Source organism: Diabrotica undecimpunctata, chromosome 2 (assembly GCF_040954645.1).
Source record: "Diabrotica undecimpunctata isolate CICGRU chromosome 2, icDiaUnde3, whole genome shotgun sequence".
Lineage (NCBI taxonomy): Eukaryota > Metazoa > Arthropoda > Insecta > Coleoptera > Chrysomelidae > Diabrotica > Diabrotica undecimpunctata.
This window is the reverse complement of record NC_092804.1, coordinates 173798571-173816093: the sequence shown is the minus strand read 5'-3', so window position 1 is coordinate 173816093 and position 17523 is coordinate 173798571. Positions and strand designations below refer to the sequence as shown.

Here is a 17523-nt window from a genome sequence, read left to right as displayed (position 1 = left end):
TTCGTAATGTTCGAATCAGCTGTGAAACTGTTCGCCAACGTCTCAAGGAAGGTAATTTGGTAAATCGTATACCTGCCAGAAGGCCAGCCTTGACCGTAGCTCATCGCAGAGCGCGTTTAGAATTTGCACGAAATCATATCCATTGGTTGGAGGCTGATTGGAATAGAGTTCTGTTTACAGATGAGAGCAGATTCTGTTTTTACAATTGTGATAGGCGTAGTCGCGTGTACCGACTTCACAACGGTATGCACAGTGTAACATGCGAGGAACGACGTTACTCAGTGGAGGGTCGGTTATGGTCTGCAGTGGCGTTTCTTTAACGGGTCGTGCAGACTTGGTGGTGTTGAATAACGGTACCATCAACGCTCACCGATATTCTTCAAGACCACGTTGTGCCATTTGCTCCTTATATTGGCGAAAATTTTGTTCTAATGAACGACCGCACGTTGCAAATATAGTGCAAAATTATCTAGAGGAAGTTGGAATCGACGTTATGGAATGGCCAGCGAATAGTGCCGATCTCAATCCTATAGAGAATGTTTGGGACTTGCTTGGTAGACGTCTACAGAATTTTGCTATTCAACCAAACACTATGCAGGAACTGGAACGTTTTGTCCAAATTTGGAATGAACTGGATCAGAATACTTTCGTTTATTTTATTTTAAGCATGAATCGTCGATGCTAAGCTGTCATTCGCAGCAGGGGTGGAAATACGTCTTATTAAGCAAAAAAAAATTGAACAATTTCTATTTTTTGCGATTTTGTTGTTAAGTGTATTAAGATTGTGTTAAGTTCATGAATATTGAAGATGGTTAGCGATAACATCACTAAATATGTTTGTTTTGCAAAGTAAAGTACTACGAACTAAAATGCTTTTCATTTCAGTTAATATTTTCCTGTTATATGGTAAGTTTTAAAGTGGTGCGTTAATTTCTTGGAGCAGTGTATATTATGGAAGAATACAATGCTTTTTCCTTTACACTTAAAAAACATTTTTCTTTATAAACTTGTTTTTGTCCTTATTTTTGTTGTTATTACTTACACTGCTTCTTTCTAAACAGAAATAATCACATTAAATTTTTAAAATAAATTTTGACAACGTGAACAAACAAAACTGCCCTATTTGGAGTTAAGATAATCCTCAAATGTATGTTGCGGAACCATTACATCCAGAAAACTGACTGTTTGGTGTGCTTTATGGTCTGGTGAAATTATTGGACCGTAGACCTCAACCTGCGAGTACACCATGAATAAGAAGAGATAAAATATCATCTGAATCAGGTTCACCGAACATGTTAGTTTCGTTTAGGTTGAAGACACTATGAAAGAAGGTTAGACGAGACCTTGTCGGTCTCGAACGAGAACTCAGAGAACTCTTTTTTCCTCTTTTAACTCTCAGAACAAGAATTTTCTTCCTATACTTGATCCACTTCTTCTGGCAACCTTGTCCTGGATTATAAGATATAGAAGATTATACTTCTTTGGATGTTTCACATGGTCGATATATACCAATTTCTAGTCTTTATCAACTGTCTTGAGCAATATTAACTTACCTGAATAATCGATAGACATTGTAGATATTATGAACCATCTGTCGATTGGTTATTAAGAGTTTTTATATATGGGTAAAAAAAAAACAAAAACTGTTATCAAAACAAACTATATTAATAAAACAAATTTTAGACAAAAATACAATGTTTTTATCAAACTTCTAAATACTACACATAATAAAAAAATCACAAATAGAAAAATCGAAAAACTTACATTGTTAATAAAAAATAACTGGTTGTATTATCACCATCGGGTTTATTTTACAAACGATAAATCAGTTATTCATCACTTGATTAAACCGTAGAAAATTCTACCGAAGTTTTATAATAATTGTGAGGAATAGGTATCGATTACAATTTAAGCGACCAAAAAATTTACCTAGAACTGAAGAAATGTCATTGATAACAACCTACAAAAACCAGTCAAGTGTCGCGACGATGATATTAGTTGACGCAAGTCACGAAAGATGGCGTGAACGTTATGTACAGAGACCCTGATCAGACTTACCTATTTAAAGGTACTTAATCGGCCTGTACCGATAACCATATTGATCAGAATAAAATCAATACAATAGTATATCGTTAGTTTTATTTAACGATAATCGATAAATATGATAAGACAGATAAATTCGAGAAGTTGGAAAACCAGGTAAGTTTTTTTAATATTAAATATGAAGCAGATTTTATGGAGAGACGTTAATAGTCGGCATTAGGTACCCACGTTAGCCCTACAATGAGTTGTACACTTAAATGCATACTAAGCCCTAACATCTATTCCCACCTCCGTACAAAAAGACAGAGACGGAGGAAAAAAGTTTAAGAAAGATGGCCAGCCCCTTCACTTTGCATGATCAAACGCATTCTATTTATATATGTCTATGTATATAGGTATATTCTATACACTTCTCTGGCGCTCAAATCTTTACTTTTGGTAGATATTCTTCATACTTGTTTTTTTTTAGTTTCTGTCTCTTTAAATTTGATTTTTTTTCTATGTATTTTGTTCCATATTCCACTGTTTTTTCCGGGCATGCAAGATTTTGTTTCTTTATCTTCATTTTTGACTGTTTCTAGAGATAACATGCCAACTGCATTAGTAGCTTTGAATCTTTTATTCTTCGTATTTGATTTGGTATTGAATTTTATCAAGTATTCACAAACTTCTCTATCACCTATAAATATTATGTTTATATATGGGATTAAGCCACAATTTATTGTAATGAAAAAGTGTGACGTTTGGATTTCCACTCCAGAAATCGTTTTCACAAAGATTATTTCAAAAAATAGTGGGGGAAAGAAAGATAAGATGACATTAGGTAACCTTTTTGCCACAAATATTTTAAAAGTTAAGGATGTCATATTAAATATTTATTTCAGAGTGTTTAAGGAACTATATGATAATAGCATTAATAGTTTTTGTGTTGAAGCTTAGTATGTGTAAAGAAAGTTGTTGAGCGGTTATGTTTTTCAAAGTTGACGGGAGTTTGATGGAGTAAAAATAACAGTCCCCTGCCATTTCAGCACAGCCAACTGAACTGTTATTTTTACATGAATACTTAATAAAATAAAATTATTTAAACATATCAGATTAAAGAAAAAGTTGTGGCACATACTAAATAATCAATTATTTTAAACAGCCAGTTTTTAGAGATAGCATATCAAGTTGTTTTATAACTGCATTAGTAGATCTGAACCTTTTATTCCTCGCATCTAATTCGGGATTGAATTTAATCTCATATTCAATGTTATAATTCTAATTTAATGTAACTGACAGAAGGCTTCAGACATTTACTACTCTCTCCCTGAAAATACAGAGGTCCTCTTTAATAAATAAGAGTTGAGATGTCGATCTTGTGATCTGTACACTTGTTTCAACTGATTTATATCATTTGTACTTTCTTCTGCAGGTCCTAGCCTGAAAACTAAGATGACCTGTACAACAACGAGTTGTACACTTAAGATCGTATTGCTGGAAGAACAAAAAAAGTTTATATCCAATAATATAATAATAAGAAGCAAAATAAAGATGCAAAATAATATGAACCAATTACTAGAAGTGATTTCAGAGATCACCCTGTATCGTACATCAAAATACAACATATAAAGCATTCAGTAATCCAAACTGCAAGTGTGACCAAAATCTATTCTACTATAAACCAAAAACCCACAAAAATCTCTCCAAAAAGACACTATCAAATCAAGAAAATCAAATTAACATCAACATTACAAAATACATAACACAAAACAGTAAGTAAAATCTATAAAGCTGCTAAAAATCTGTAGACATAGCAGCATAACCTCCAAAGCCAACACAAGCCAGATTTTTGTGGGTTTTTGGTTTATAGTAGAATAGATTTTGGTAACACTTGCAGTTTGGATTACTGAATGCTTTATATGTTGTATTTTGATGTACGATACAGGGTGATCTCTGAAATCACTTCTAGTAATTGGTTCATATTATTTTGCATCTTTATTTTGCTTCTTATTATTATATTATTGGATATAAACTTTTTTTGTTCTTCCAGCAATACGATCTTAAGTGTACAACTCGTTGTTAGCTCGGCTAGCGTTATTTATTGCCAAATATAAAGAAAACACTAAAGTAAGGTACTTCAGCAAAATAAAGTATAAATTCACTGGTGCTGCTGCTTCATATTGAATATTATTTAAAAACTTACCTCCAAAAAGATAACAGAAACTCAGATAAGAATGTTCCCTAATGCTGTTCAATACCACATTTCCTCAACTATGAGAGAGACGCTGCAGTTTCTCTCTGAAGACTAAGGTAGATGTTTATAGTGTAACTTATTTACTGTTAAACGTCTTCAATAAAAAAAAAAGATTTAATTTACTTTTTTTGACTCAAATCTATAGTACCAATTTGAAAATATTGGTAGCAAAGCAATTGTAGTATGGGGAATCTGGCCAAAATATAAATTTCGCTCACTGAATGGGAAAAATGAAAAAAGTAGTACCGTTACTATGGGAAATATTAAAAAAAAAATGTGACACATCAGGAAAGAAACAAATCATAATCACTCCCAATGATACAGCTTGTTTCCAAACCAGAAAAAATGGATTAGCGATAACATATTTTTGTCATATTCATGGATTAGCGATAACATATTTTTGTCATATTCCAAAATAATTGGTGCAGCAGATACCTACTTCGAGGACATTAAAGCGAGCAAGAGAGTGGATTGAAACAAAATGTTTTTCTTGAAAAAAAAGTGTTTCCTTATTAGGACGTGTAGTAATCGAAAATGCTTCTGCTAATCAAGAAGAAACGGAATTATTAGTCATCAAAAAACTAGAATTCGAGACATCTATAGACAAAAACAAAAGATCCACATAAAAATGCGTTCTTATTCGCAAATAATGTGTTTATATTGTTTTGAATATTAAAACAGACTTTTATATTTCAACAAATGTAAGCTTCCAATTTATCACAAACGTAGTGCAATACATTTTTGGATATTAACATTATTTGATGCACCTAATACATAAGATTATGCAATAAAAGTTGTGCTTAAACTATTTAAACCAAAATTGATTTTAACTTTTATTCTTTCGAATTTTTTTCTTTAATTATCTTAAAAAACCTAGAGCTAAAAGTATCGGGGCTGCTTAACAAAAATAAGTAATTACACAAAAAACAAACAATCTTCATACAATAATTGTCATTCTTTAATATTTACTGATTAGTTTTGTAAAGTTTTTTTAGGTCAATAAAACATTAGTATTTTTACTTTGAGTCTTTGAAGAAGCATTTGTAAAGAACAATTATAAAGAGTGAAGGAGAGGGGGGGATTAGAGTAGATGAACGTCCAATTTTTCAATAGTTGTATCCAGAAGTTTGTAAACAAACGCAAATTATGTGTTTAATGACATGAATCTAACATGCCACTATCTTTTCACCAAAATTATAATCTACCAGCAACTTACAGACAGCTAGAATTTGTTTAGCAGCCCCAAATATACTGGTTTAACCAGAAATAAATCACAATTTAATATTTGGCTATCATGTCCAAAATAAAGTTGTCAAATGAATGTATTTTTTTTATTTAATACCTCTGTAGTCAGTCACTGATATGAATTTGATAAATGTGCAGAAAATCATCTTGAAGATTACTTTTAAACGAATATTCTCATTAATTTCATAAGTTAAAAATAAGCAGTTATTGTTTACTGGTAAATTAATGGTACAGACACTCATAAAATTAAGTTTTTACTAAGAAATAGTGTGTTTCTTCTAGAGAGTTTTTAACAGCTGATATATCAGGTTTGTTCGTAAAATAAGTCGCTTGGTAAAACATAAGTCTTTTGCAGTAGACGTGCGAGTTTCGTTTACGGATTAGATTTTGTGTGCTATAGAAATACATTGTGCAAACATCAAAATCGATCTTAAATGCTGAAAAATTCATAATTATACCTATCCACATACACCGTGAATGGTGTTTCGGTCAAAACTGCTTTAGTAGATAGCTGTCAGAGATACCTAGAACAATTTTTTGGATGAAAGGCGTAGTGGTGTTGTGGCGCGAAAAAGAAGAAATAAGACACTAGTATGATGTAGACAATTAATGTCATGTTGTTGTTGTGTTGATATTGCAAATTTGTTCTTCTTCTTATGGTGCCGTGCACCTATAGTGCGTTGGCGAATTATCTTAAGGTCAGACGTCTGTCTTTTGCGGCATGCAAAAGTTCGCCAGTGTTAGTTACGCCTGTCCATTTCTTTATATTTCGCAGCCACGACATTTGTTTGCGACCTACTCCTCTCTTGCCCTCAATCTTTCCTTGGATAATTAGTTGAGGGACTGCGTATTTTTCCCCTCTCAGGATATGGCCCAGGTATCCAATCTTTCGTGCCTTGATCAAGCTGAGCAATTCTCAGCAAATTTGTTAATATTGCATATATATTTTTTAAGTAACTGTAATTGTGTATTCCGTTCTTCTTCTTCTTCTTCTAATGGCGCTACAACCCTTTGTGAGTCTTGGCCTGCTTAACTTCCATTCTGCCCTGTCGGATACTTTCCTTCGCCACTGCCTGATGTTCATGGTTTTAAGATCCCTCTCTACGTCGTCTATGCATCTTTTACGGGGCCTTCCTCTTGTTCTGTTTCCTTGGGGCTTCCATCTCTGGACTACTTTTACAGCTCGACTATCTGGCATTCTTTCTAAGTGGTCAAGCCAGTTTAGCCAATTGTGTATTCCGTATAAAAGCAAATAAAACCGAATCCAACCTTCGTAAATTTGGCCAGTGAATTTAATTTAGATATAGTACCCTGGGGTTTTATTATCTACGCAAACCTCTTAAAACAGGTAGTTTTTTGGTGGTACGACATTGTGGCGACTGTGACAGGACTTTTTGAGTTGAATTTCGGTGTGAATTTTATATTTCTGGACCTTACGCGCTGGGTCAGTGAGTTTTTACTGCAATCTTTGGTTTGTGACTTGTTTTGAGAACGTTTCGGTGGTTTTAAACCAAACGCACTATGGCAGTAAAATTGGAAAGTGAAAGAAAACCAGAAGAGTATTAAGGGTTATTTTTACGCATACGGCCAACGAGTTAGAAGGTCTTAAGAAAGCAGAATCATTGGACTACAAATCAATAGATGTGTCCTGGGAGCTGTTAAAATGCAAGTTTGAGGACTTACAGTCAGTTGATTTCCAAATTACTGAATTATCATTAGAAAGCTGTACTGAGACGGAGCTAGAAGCAGAAATAGAGAGTTGTGATGTGTATTTGAGAAAGTTTAAAAAGTGTAGAACCAGATATAAGAAGCTGATGGAAGAAACGAAAACTGTAGCATCCAGCAGGCATAGTGCAGTGTCCCAGAATACAGATGAGCCAGAGTTAACAGGTATGAGAAAATTCAGATTACCTACCATTGAATTTAAAAAATATGATGACAGTATCAAAGGTTGGTTGGCATTCTGGGTACAATTTAAGAATATCCACGAAGATGATTTTATTGATTGCCATGATAAGATAGAATATTAAATTCAAGCCACAGTACCAGGTAGTAAAGCACGTCAACTAGTAGTGAGCTATCCAGCTATGGCTGACAATTATAGCAAAATTATGGAAAGTATGCAAAGCAGGTTTGGTAGCGAAGACTTACAGATAGAATCACAGTGATACAGCAGGTATAACATCTGAGAAGTGTTCAGCAATGCTCTTTCCATTAATCGAATCTTGTTTACCTAAGGAATTGCTTGCATTTCGAGATTATTAACACCAGAATGCGAGATTATTAACACCATCAAAGAGCGCAAACTAGAATATCTTGGCCATGTTATGAGGAATGAACAGAGATACGGCTTGTTGCAACTCATTCTTCAGGGCAAGGTATTTGGAAAGAGAGGACCAGGGAGAAGAAGAATATCTTGGCTTCAAAACCTGAGAAAGTGGTTTAATACATCGACAACCGGACTATTCAGAATAGCAGCAAGCAAAGTTAGGATAGCCATGTTGATCGCCAACATCCGGAACGGATAGCCATCGTAAGAAGAAGAAGAAAGGAATTGCTTAGGGTATGGCAATGCTCCACAAATATTGACTATAGAGATGGGGCATTGTAAAACAGGTTAAAATTGTTGATGACTTTTCTCAGAAATGAAGAAGAGAATGAACAAAGGATTCCTTTAGGTGCTGAAGATTTTGGACTGTCTGAAGAAGTGGCTTCATCCTCTAAAGCTAGTGTCAAGAGGTCATCAGGTTTTCCAACGAACAAATGACAGGTGACAGACAGCGCGACATTTGACAGCTGACTGATACGTCATTTTACAAATTGGGTGTAGTCAATGATGTATAATATATAGTCCCAGCCGATGGTGTATATAGTGTCAAAGACATGATTACCTTTGTAACCGACTGCTGGGTCTATATATTATACGTCATTGAACGTAGTCATAGAGTAATTGTGCGTGTTTCTCCATCTTTTTCGACAGTGATGGCGACTATCTTTTGAAACAGGCAAAGAATATTGTTGTGCAAGTTTATGCATATCTTGATAACGATCAAAGAAATAGGTATTAGCAAATGAAGATCAGACCTAGGTGCACGTGAGAGTTCTATATTATAGGCCTCCACAAACGCATCAGTGGTAATGGTAAATACTACAGAAACATATAAAGTTCAGTTTTTTACCGATATATCATTGACTGTACACATCGTTGTCTTTATTTGTAAGAAAATATTAACTTTTATTTTACGAACAAATCTAATATAGTTTTAATACCACGGAAGGAAAAACTATAAATTTAAGCTGAAAAAAAGAGGAAGTTAAAGTAAACATCATTGCAAACGCCATATTATGTGATGTCACGTCATTTTTTTGAGGTTAGGTTGATATTAATTCTAAAAAATATAATTTGCTACACTATACCCACGATACAACATTCCCTAAAACAGTATTAAGAGTCTTAATAAAATATTGTTATAAAAAAAGTTTAAAAGACACTACTGTCACTTAGCTAACAACAACGTGACGTCAACACTAATGTAGCGTGTCGCAAATTAAAATCTTGATAAATGTATACAAACAAATACTCGAAAAAAAAAACAGTTACATGTTTTTTCTGTTAAACAATTTTTTATTAAGGGCACACACTAAAATAGTTATAAAAAATCAGTCGGTCGTTTATGTGTTTTAATAAATGCAATAATTTTGTTACTGATCAAAACACAGTAAAAATGGAATGTATTTCGCCACAGTAGACTAACATGGATTTTTAATACACGTAATCGAAGTGTGATCCAAAATATTATGGATCGTATGTATTATTGACTGCTGCTACAACCAATATAACCTCGTAATAATTGTCATTGATAGGAAGACATGAAAAAATATTATTTTAAAACTGAAATATAATGATAAACAGAGGAATAAGTAATTAATATTATTAAAGAAGTTGTTCATCCAAGCTCTAAACGATATTTCCAAACAAAAATAATGACCAAAAGAAGATTAAATGGGGAACACTTAAACCACCTACAATCTGTCTATTACATTCGTTTATTGTGAGGTGATAAAGAGGATTTAAAGCACCTGATTTCAAAACTAGATAGCAGAAGGACAAATCATCCATCATTTAACCAGTATATTGAAACTTCAATCAACAATTATCTGTCATCAGTAATCGATAATCCGTTATTAGTCATCATTATAAACGAATCACGAATCATCTACCATCACGGGCCAAACAGATTACATGAAACATCGCAAAAATGATCTTTGCATTCTGAAAACAATGTGACAGTTACAGTTCTTGATAAAAATGCAGAAAATCAAACTTCGTGAACGCATTTTCCTATCAATTATAACATCCGGATGCTAAACGTGGAGTAGCAGATGATGGATAGATTAGTGAATATTCAGAGGTAGATGGAATGCCGAATGTTAAAACAGGAAGAGCACCAAACGGATACATGTAACGAAGATGTCATAGAAAAGGAAACAGGCAGAAAATGGACACTTGCTATCCATATTATCAGGTAAAAATTTACCAAAAAAAAATAATTGTTGGACTGGAGGCTCTGGTAGTCAAAAAACAGACTGTAAACGAGTTAAGGAGTAAATTTAAAGAGACATAGGTCTCAGTGATACCAAATGTGGACAGTGACATAACTAAATATGGACAAATTAGTTAATACTCAGAGGAAAAACCCTTGAGGTCATTTGGTGGAAAGGATAAGGTTAGAAATAAGAAATGGCAGGCAGAAAATAAAACCAGTGGATTAGAAATGTATATAAATGCATGGGACGCGGAAACAAAACGTTAAGAAGGTGAAATATGTCATAGAAAGGAAAACGAACACGAGAATACATTTTACAGCAACACAAACACCAATAGTAGAATAGTCCATAGATAGAAATCAAAGGGGTGGGCCTATATCTGAACTTGGATGTAAAAAAGGCAACTACAACATTATTATTTATATATAAAAATATTTAATGTATGGTTACTGATACGTTCTTTTAACATTACCACATGGCAAATAACTATATTGCAAACAGCATCGTATAAAACAGTAAAATCAATTTCATTTCTTGTAACTATATACTCCATCCACGTTAGTTTACACTCACGTAAATTCAATTTTCAGCATAGTTTCTGTGGGTGTCTCAGATATGTGATTTTAGTAATACCATTATTGATGTCATGTACATATCAAAATGATTGTCAAATATTAAAATACTGAATAAAAATGTGTTGTAATCTTTAATATATAAAAGCCGACAACGTGATATTTGTGCAAGTTATGTATGTGAGAAATCGAGAAATTTTATACCATCTATTTTCGACAGTTAATATAAATTTAAATTTATTAGAAACATGGCAACACCCGCGCTGGCGCAAAAACGCACAAATGCGATGAAAATGTATTGAAAAGTTGCAACAACGTCGAGCGAGCGGCGAGGATCGCCTGTAGAGGTGTGTATTTGAGATGTGTATACGAGATTTATTCAAATAATGCCCGGAATTTGTAAACTTCGCGGGTTTGGAGAGTCCAACAGTCAAAATTTTTTTTTTTTTATTTTATAGGTATGGTCCTCAAGTATAAAAAATTTGCAGCTATATTCATTGTTTACATTGTAAAAAATGAAATAAAGTGTAACAAAGTGTGTGAAATGGCCTATGGTATTCTATGAAAAAACGTGTTCCAAGTGTAAAAAAAGTAGCAGAAATGGTTATGAAAGACCGCCGAATCACAATCAGAGAAGTCGCTGATGAAGTTAGCATATCAATGAGCCCATGTCATGACATTTTTTAAAAGGTTTTGGGTATGAAACGCTTATCAGGAAAATTTGTTCCAAAATTGTTGAATTTTGGAAAAAACAGGGGTGAATGGAAGTTGCTCAGTATTTTCGACGATCCAGATTTCTCAAAAGGGTTATAACAGGTGACGAAACATGGATTTATGGATATGACGTCGAAACTAAGGTTCAATCGTCCCAGTGGAGGATTCTGGTTCACCAATAGCAAAAAAGGCTCCACAAGTGAGGTCGAACGTGAAGGTTCACTGTGTTCCTTGATTTTAATGGTAAAGTTCACCATGAATTTTTGCCACGAGATCAAACAGCTAATAAAGAGTACTAACTACAAGTTCAACTACGTTTCGTAAAAAATTCCGGATTTGTGGAGAAACAACTCGTTTTGGCATCAAGATAATGCACTAGCTCACACTTTATTGCTTGCTCGTGAATTTTTGGCCAAAAACAATACTGTAATCATGCTCCAGCCTCCATATTAGACAAACACCGGTCCATGTGATTTTTTCCTATTTTCAAAAATAAAGCGAACTTTAAATGACCGTCGTTTCACAAGCATAGATGACATTAAAAGCGCATAGCTTATAGAACTAAAGGCTATCCCAAAGATCGAGTTTGAAAAGTGTTTTAAGGATTGGCACAAGGGCATTATATCTGACGGGGACTACTTTGAAGGAGTCAACATTAATGTAAACGAATAAATGAATATTTAAAAAAAAAAATTTTTTTCTTTACATTGAAGAGATTGAAAGGATCCAAAATAAGTTTTTGAGGATAGCAGCTTTTAAGAGTGGATACCGGAGAGAAGAATATGACTATCAGTGGTAAGAGGTAGTCTTGATTTACCAACACTTAAATCAAGGACATTGTTAGATTTATGTTTCCTGCACAAAGTCATTAATGCTATTATAGATTGTCCTCAATTGTTATCACTCGTTAGTCTTAAAGTACCTAGTAGAAACAATAGACAATCATTTTCAGTGCCATTTCACGACATTAATTATGATATCAATGAACCGGCTACACGATTGGTTCAGAGTGCTAATAGCCTGCTAAGACAAATAAATATTTTTGACTCCAAAATTTGTTTATTTAAAAAACAACCAAAAGGTATCCTATAATGAGTGATCCCTGTTACAAGTCAATCCTAGTCTACCCTTGGTAGCTGTATTAAAGTTTGTTATAGTTTCTTATTATGAGATGTTTAATAATTTAAAAATTTATTGTTGTTAAGGTGTACCTTTGTTAAAACTTTTGTAAATGGATTCCGTTAATAAATAAATAAAATATTTCTATCCATTTTAGATGCCAAATACCCCAATCTTCCTAGATTCTCACCTTCATAATTTGCACCGGAGCTATCAACCATTCTACTAATTTTATCCTCCGCAGTAACATATAATTCTGCTCAGAGCCCAACAAAAATTATACTTAATATTGAATAATTTAAATTTGTTTGTAAGTACTCATAAAATCACACACCTAGACCTTATATTACAACTTACTTCTTCGCAATTCTCAAAGAACGGATTTACTCGATTCCGTGCGCGAAAATCATGACCAAGCCCGGCTCAACCATCATGTCCTCGCCCATGTGTCCGTTATCGCAGGATAGCACCAGAACGGCCTGTTTGCCAGGCACCCTCTTACAAACATAGTTTTCGTATTGCCGGCGGTTGTTCTGTCGAGTCTCTAACGAACACAGCCCTGGGGGCCATCTGCGTTCGTGGCAGTTCTCCATGAGATCGTCGAGAATGTGCGGCGGACAACCCATTTCGTTTAACGTCCTTTTAATCATTCTCTAAAATATTTCGTCATGATGTCAGTGTTTAATAATCAAATATCTACTGAAATAAACTACATATTGTAAAAAAGAGAACAAATACGAACTGAATAAAATGAAAAATATTGCAGTATAAGTGATGAGATAAATAATAGAGGCAGTTGACAATAAAATGAAAATGGATTCCAATATAAGTGATGGCATACATAAAAATTACAGTTGAAGTGGTATGGAAACAAGTAACATATTCACGTTCTCAAACGACTATATTGTTGACATTGTAAATTTGATAGGGAATTTTAAAAGACCCCTAGTTGAAGTGCAAGCAACTTTAGATTCCAACCATATTTGATGAAATTTATACCAGTTTTAAACTATAGTTTATTAAAATTTTTGACACTTATGCCTATTATGATAGTGGAACACTCCAAACTCTCTGAGAGTCAAAAGAGCAAGGATGAGCAAGTCTAAATTCAAGAGGATGTTGATTGTTTTCTTCAATATACAGGTTTTTGTTCACATGGAATGGGTACCACAAGGTTTTATGAAAATACAAAAAAGAGGTTCAAAATATGGAAAGAGAACACGACAATGTGCCTGTTCACAACATAGACTCTTCCTGTATCTACTGTATGTTTAATAGTAGCAAAATATCACGTTAAGTAATCAAAAACAGCACTTACTTGTAAAATTTCATCTGGCGTTGAGATCATCCCACCCCATCTAGTTACCCTGGCTCTTTGCAAGGAATTACTCCAGCGCAGTACTTCATCTCTCTCCATAGCATCGGCGATTGCCCTCATCGAGGGATTAGAGATCCTCATTGCTCGCATAAAATCCTAACAATATTATAATTATTTGAAATACATATATATACATGAATGAATTTCTCATTACTTACTTTAAGCAACTGCATTTCCCTTCTCTGCTCAGCCAATAAAAATCTCTGTTCGGTAATCTCCTGTTGAAATTCATTTAATTTTTGTTGTTGTGTATGTATCAAGGCTCGTAATTCTTTGACGCAATTATGATCCTTTAATTCGTCCTTGGGGATGATAAGACCACAACCCTGTTCGCACGGTAGTGGTCTTTTGGGGTTGTGTTCGCATTCTTCTAAATGTGTGGTTAGAGCATCCAGTTTTAGCACGCGGGTACACCCATACTGGGCGTTATCACAAGTAATACAAAGTCTATAAGAAATAAACAAGTTCAATTTTTAAATTATTAGAAATTTTAGTAGTAGATAAAATTAAAAAATAGTTTTTGATGGGATAAAAAATCTAAGACTGTGGTGCCAAAATCTTCACTGAAGCCTCATTGTGAGAGAAAATGTTCCACTGCCATGAAATCACAAAATTTTCTGCAACAGAAAGTTTTCATTGCCCACGAAAGTGAATATTTGGCGTCAGAGCAGGTGTTTCTTCAAACAACATTTTTTATATGAAATTCTTTACATGTAAAGTTAATGTAAAACAAAATGTATTTATTAAATAGTTTATTTGCAAAAATAAGCAATCTTTGAATGTAAAAACCACTGAATTATGATTCTCCTATTCAGGATTTGGGTGTTATTTTCGATGAGAAGCTTACTTTCTGTGACCACATAAATTCTATTTCAATAAAGGCATCTAAACTTCCCATTTTTGTTACCAGGAATTGCATTTCTCCATCGATTCAACAAGATTAGTGTTTTGCTGCTTAGCGAGAACTATTTTGGAATACTTACTATCCAGTTATTTGGTCACCCTATTTTCAGAACAATATTGATACCATAGAAAGAGTCCACATAAATTTTTAAGATATTGTGCTTAACATGTTCATGCCAAAATCATGATTATTCCCCTATCAAACAAAAATTATCTTTACCCTCACTCAAGAACTGTCCTGATATGTCAGGAGCTATACTTACATATAAGATCATACATGGATTTATTGATTGTCCAAACCTGTTAAGGCAGATTAACTTTAATGTTCCCCATCAAGCTCTATGTTACCACAATGTTCGTTCCTTTTCACAGAACAACCTTGGTATTCACAACAGCTTGAATAGATACATGGGGCATGGGGATAGATACATTGATACAATCATTTATCTTGATTTTGATATTTTCACTCTTTAACTCAGTTAAAAAGATCTCTTGCTTTGTGATATGTATCTTGGCATCGTTGAATTTTGTTCTTGTTATATTTTATTGGTTTTTTTAGTATGTAAGATTTTTAGTCTCATTTTTAAACTTTTTGACACTGATTTTATATTATAAGTAATTTCAAGTTTTGAATCCTAACTGTAATAATATATTATAATTAAAATTGTTAATGGGATTATTCCAGGTATTAAATAAAATTAAAATAAACATGCTTCTATGAAAAACGAATCAGATTTTAACTATTTTTAATGAAGATTTTATTAGTGAATCATTTTTATAATTTGTTATTAATTATATTATTTATTGTTTTATGTGGACACTTCACGAATCTTGAAAAAACTCTACTGTATGTGTAGATTAAACAATACTTAATATTACCTCGAAAGTAAGTTTCTAATGATTCTTGGCACTGGGCGCAACTGTGGTGAAGTCACAATCTGTCTGTCAACTGGACAAGTGGGCTGTCTGGATATCCATTCTGTTATACATGCCTTACAAAATGCATGTTCACAAACTAAAGCCTAAAATAAAAGATACCTTTTGAAATACTAAAATTATTGCAACTGCAAGACTCCATATTTGGTATTGCATATAATTTTAAAACAGTTCTAAAACCAATGACAACAAATTTCAAACAAAAATTGTACTTGTCAATGCAATGGTAAAACATTTAGAAAAATCCACAAAACAATGATTTAATGTTTTAATTTACAAGCAAAAAGCATGATTCAAAGCACTTTTACCCCATAAAAAGATATAGATATAGATAAGCTATTAAATCACATTAAAGTCTAAAAATTGTGTATGAAATTCAAAACTACTATTAACGCTGCATCAAACCAATTTGCAATTGATTCTGATTGTAACTATATTTAGGAAAAAACTGTTTAAATGATAATCTCAATATTACAAGCAACAAACCCCATATATCAATAGAAAAACAAAAAAACCATATTAAAATCTTGGTAAAAAGTAACAGATTTTTTAGGCATCAAAAAGGACGAATATGATTACATACATTACATAAAATCATAAACTTTAACAAGACAAAATATCTGTACCTGAATGGGGTCTTCCAGAACACCTGAACATATAGGGCATACAAGTTCTTCATCTACTGTTCCTTGAAACCTGTTAATTTCAAATCCCATGTTAGCAATTAACGATCATATCATTTTTTAATGGTTTCATGGGTCTTTTTGTAATGTACTTTTTTGGAGAATCAAGTTTTTAAGCTTTCACCTGCCAGCCAACCTCCCACTTCCTGGGTCCTGTCATCTTTCAAGGTCTGACAAATATGGTATAAACGAAATTTTTGCCAATAAAAGCTATGTTCAAAATATTTAGAACACTCATTTAAAGAGACTGTGAATAAGAATAAAAAGAATCAATATTTAGAATATAATTTTATTTCATAAAATGTAGGTCAGCTAAAAAATTATGTGCATTTAAGACCTTTACTTTAAGACATAAGAGTATTTATTATGTGATTGTGATCTTATTGTCAACTGCAACGTTGCCGGATTCACAGATTTTCTGTTGAAACTATAAAAGTAGAGGTTTCAACAATATTAATTTTTAAATTATTAAACAATTAAAATGAAGCACACAGTTCAATGAATGTGCATGTATTTATTAAGCTAACTATTCTAGAAATAAACGATAACGTATAGGATCATGGTTTAATTATTTATAAAATGTTTCTTTTTTCTAATCACGCAAAACTAGAAAGTATATCTTGGATATTACGTCATAAACAATTCTAAGACATTACGAATATTCCATTTATTCCACAAATTAACGATATTATAATTCATACGCCCTAAGTCCAACATACATTTTATTTCAGTTCACAATCTGATGTGTTCTACTACAATAACATTGTTAATTCTGATTAATCATTCAATTTATAATACACAATTCCTTATTCTCTAAATAAAAACAAATACATTTAAATTACTAAAAAGATAAGAATCCCTATAGCTAAAATATTCTATACAAATATTTATTCTACTATCCCGAACATTTTTGTTTTGCTATTATTCGGGATAACTAGTTGTACTATATTTATTTAGTAGTTAAATTTAAACAGTAATCACAGTATATATTTTATAAACACAAATTATTTATTATGTATACTTTAAAGAAATTAAAAAATAGTATTTTATTTAAATTACTTTTATAAATGCATACTTACAGTATTTACCACAAATAGCAGTGTAAGTGGTATACGACAAAGCGAGGTGAGTGAGTTGGATGGCCCA

General features: G+C 32.9%; 1 protein-coding gene and 1 long non-coding RNA gene across 2 annotated transcripts in view; one reads left to right on the top strand and one right to left on the bottom strand.

Annotated features, from left to right (window-relative positions):
• Positions 1-17523, top strand: part of LOC140435248 (uncharacterized) — a 202833-nt gene that overhangs the window by 119389 nt on the left and 65921 nt on the right. The gene's annotated exons all lie outside the window — the stretch shown is intronic.
• On the bottom strand, positions 1645-16671 carry elgi (E3 ubiquitin-protein ligase NRDP1 elgi). Its single transcript, XM_072524041.1, has 5 exons — positions 16321-16671; positions 15638-15780; positions 14014-14302; positions 13796-13951; positions 1645-13130 (listed from the first exon to the last, which is right to left on the bottom strand). The coding sequence occupies exons 1-5, from the start codon at positions 16408-16410 to the stop codon at positions 12861-12863; spliced, it is 948 nt and encodes a 315-aa protein (XP_072380142.1). The 5' UTR covers positions 16411-16671; the 3' UTR covers positions 1645-12860.

Excerpts from the sequence above, each read along its gene's own strand:
- elgi (XM_072524041.1), bottom strand. The coding sequence starts at position 16,410 with ATGGGATTTGAAATTAACAGGTTTCAAGGAACAGTAGATGAAGAACTT. Across the intron at positions 15,781-16,320 it reads TTCTGGAAGACCCCATTCAG|GCTTTAGTTTGTGAACATGC; the intron begins GTACAGATATTT and ends CTTTTATTTTAG. Across the intron at positions 13,952-14,013 it reads GGGAAATGCAGTTGCTTAAA|GATTTTATGCGAGCAATGAG; the intron begins GTAAGTAATGAG and ends TAATATTGTTAG.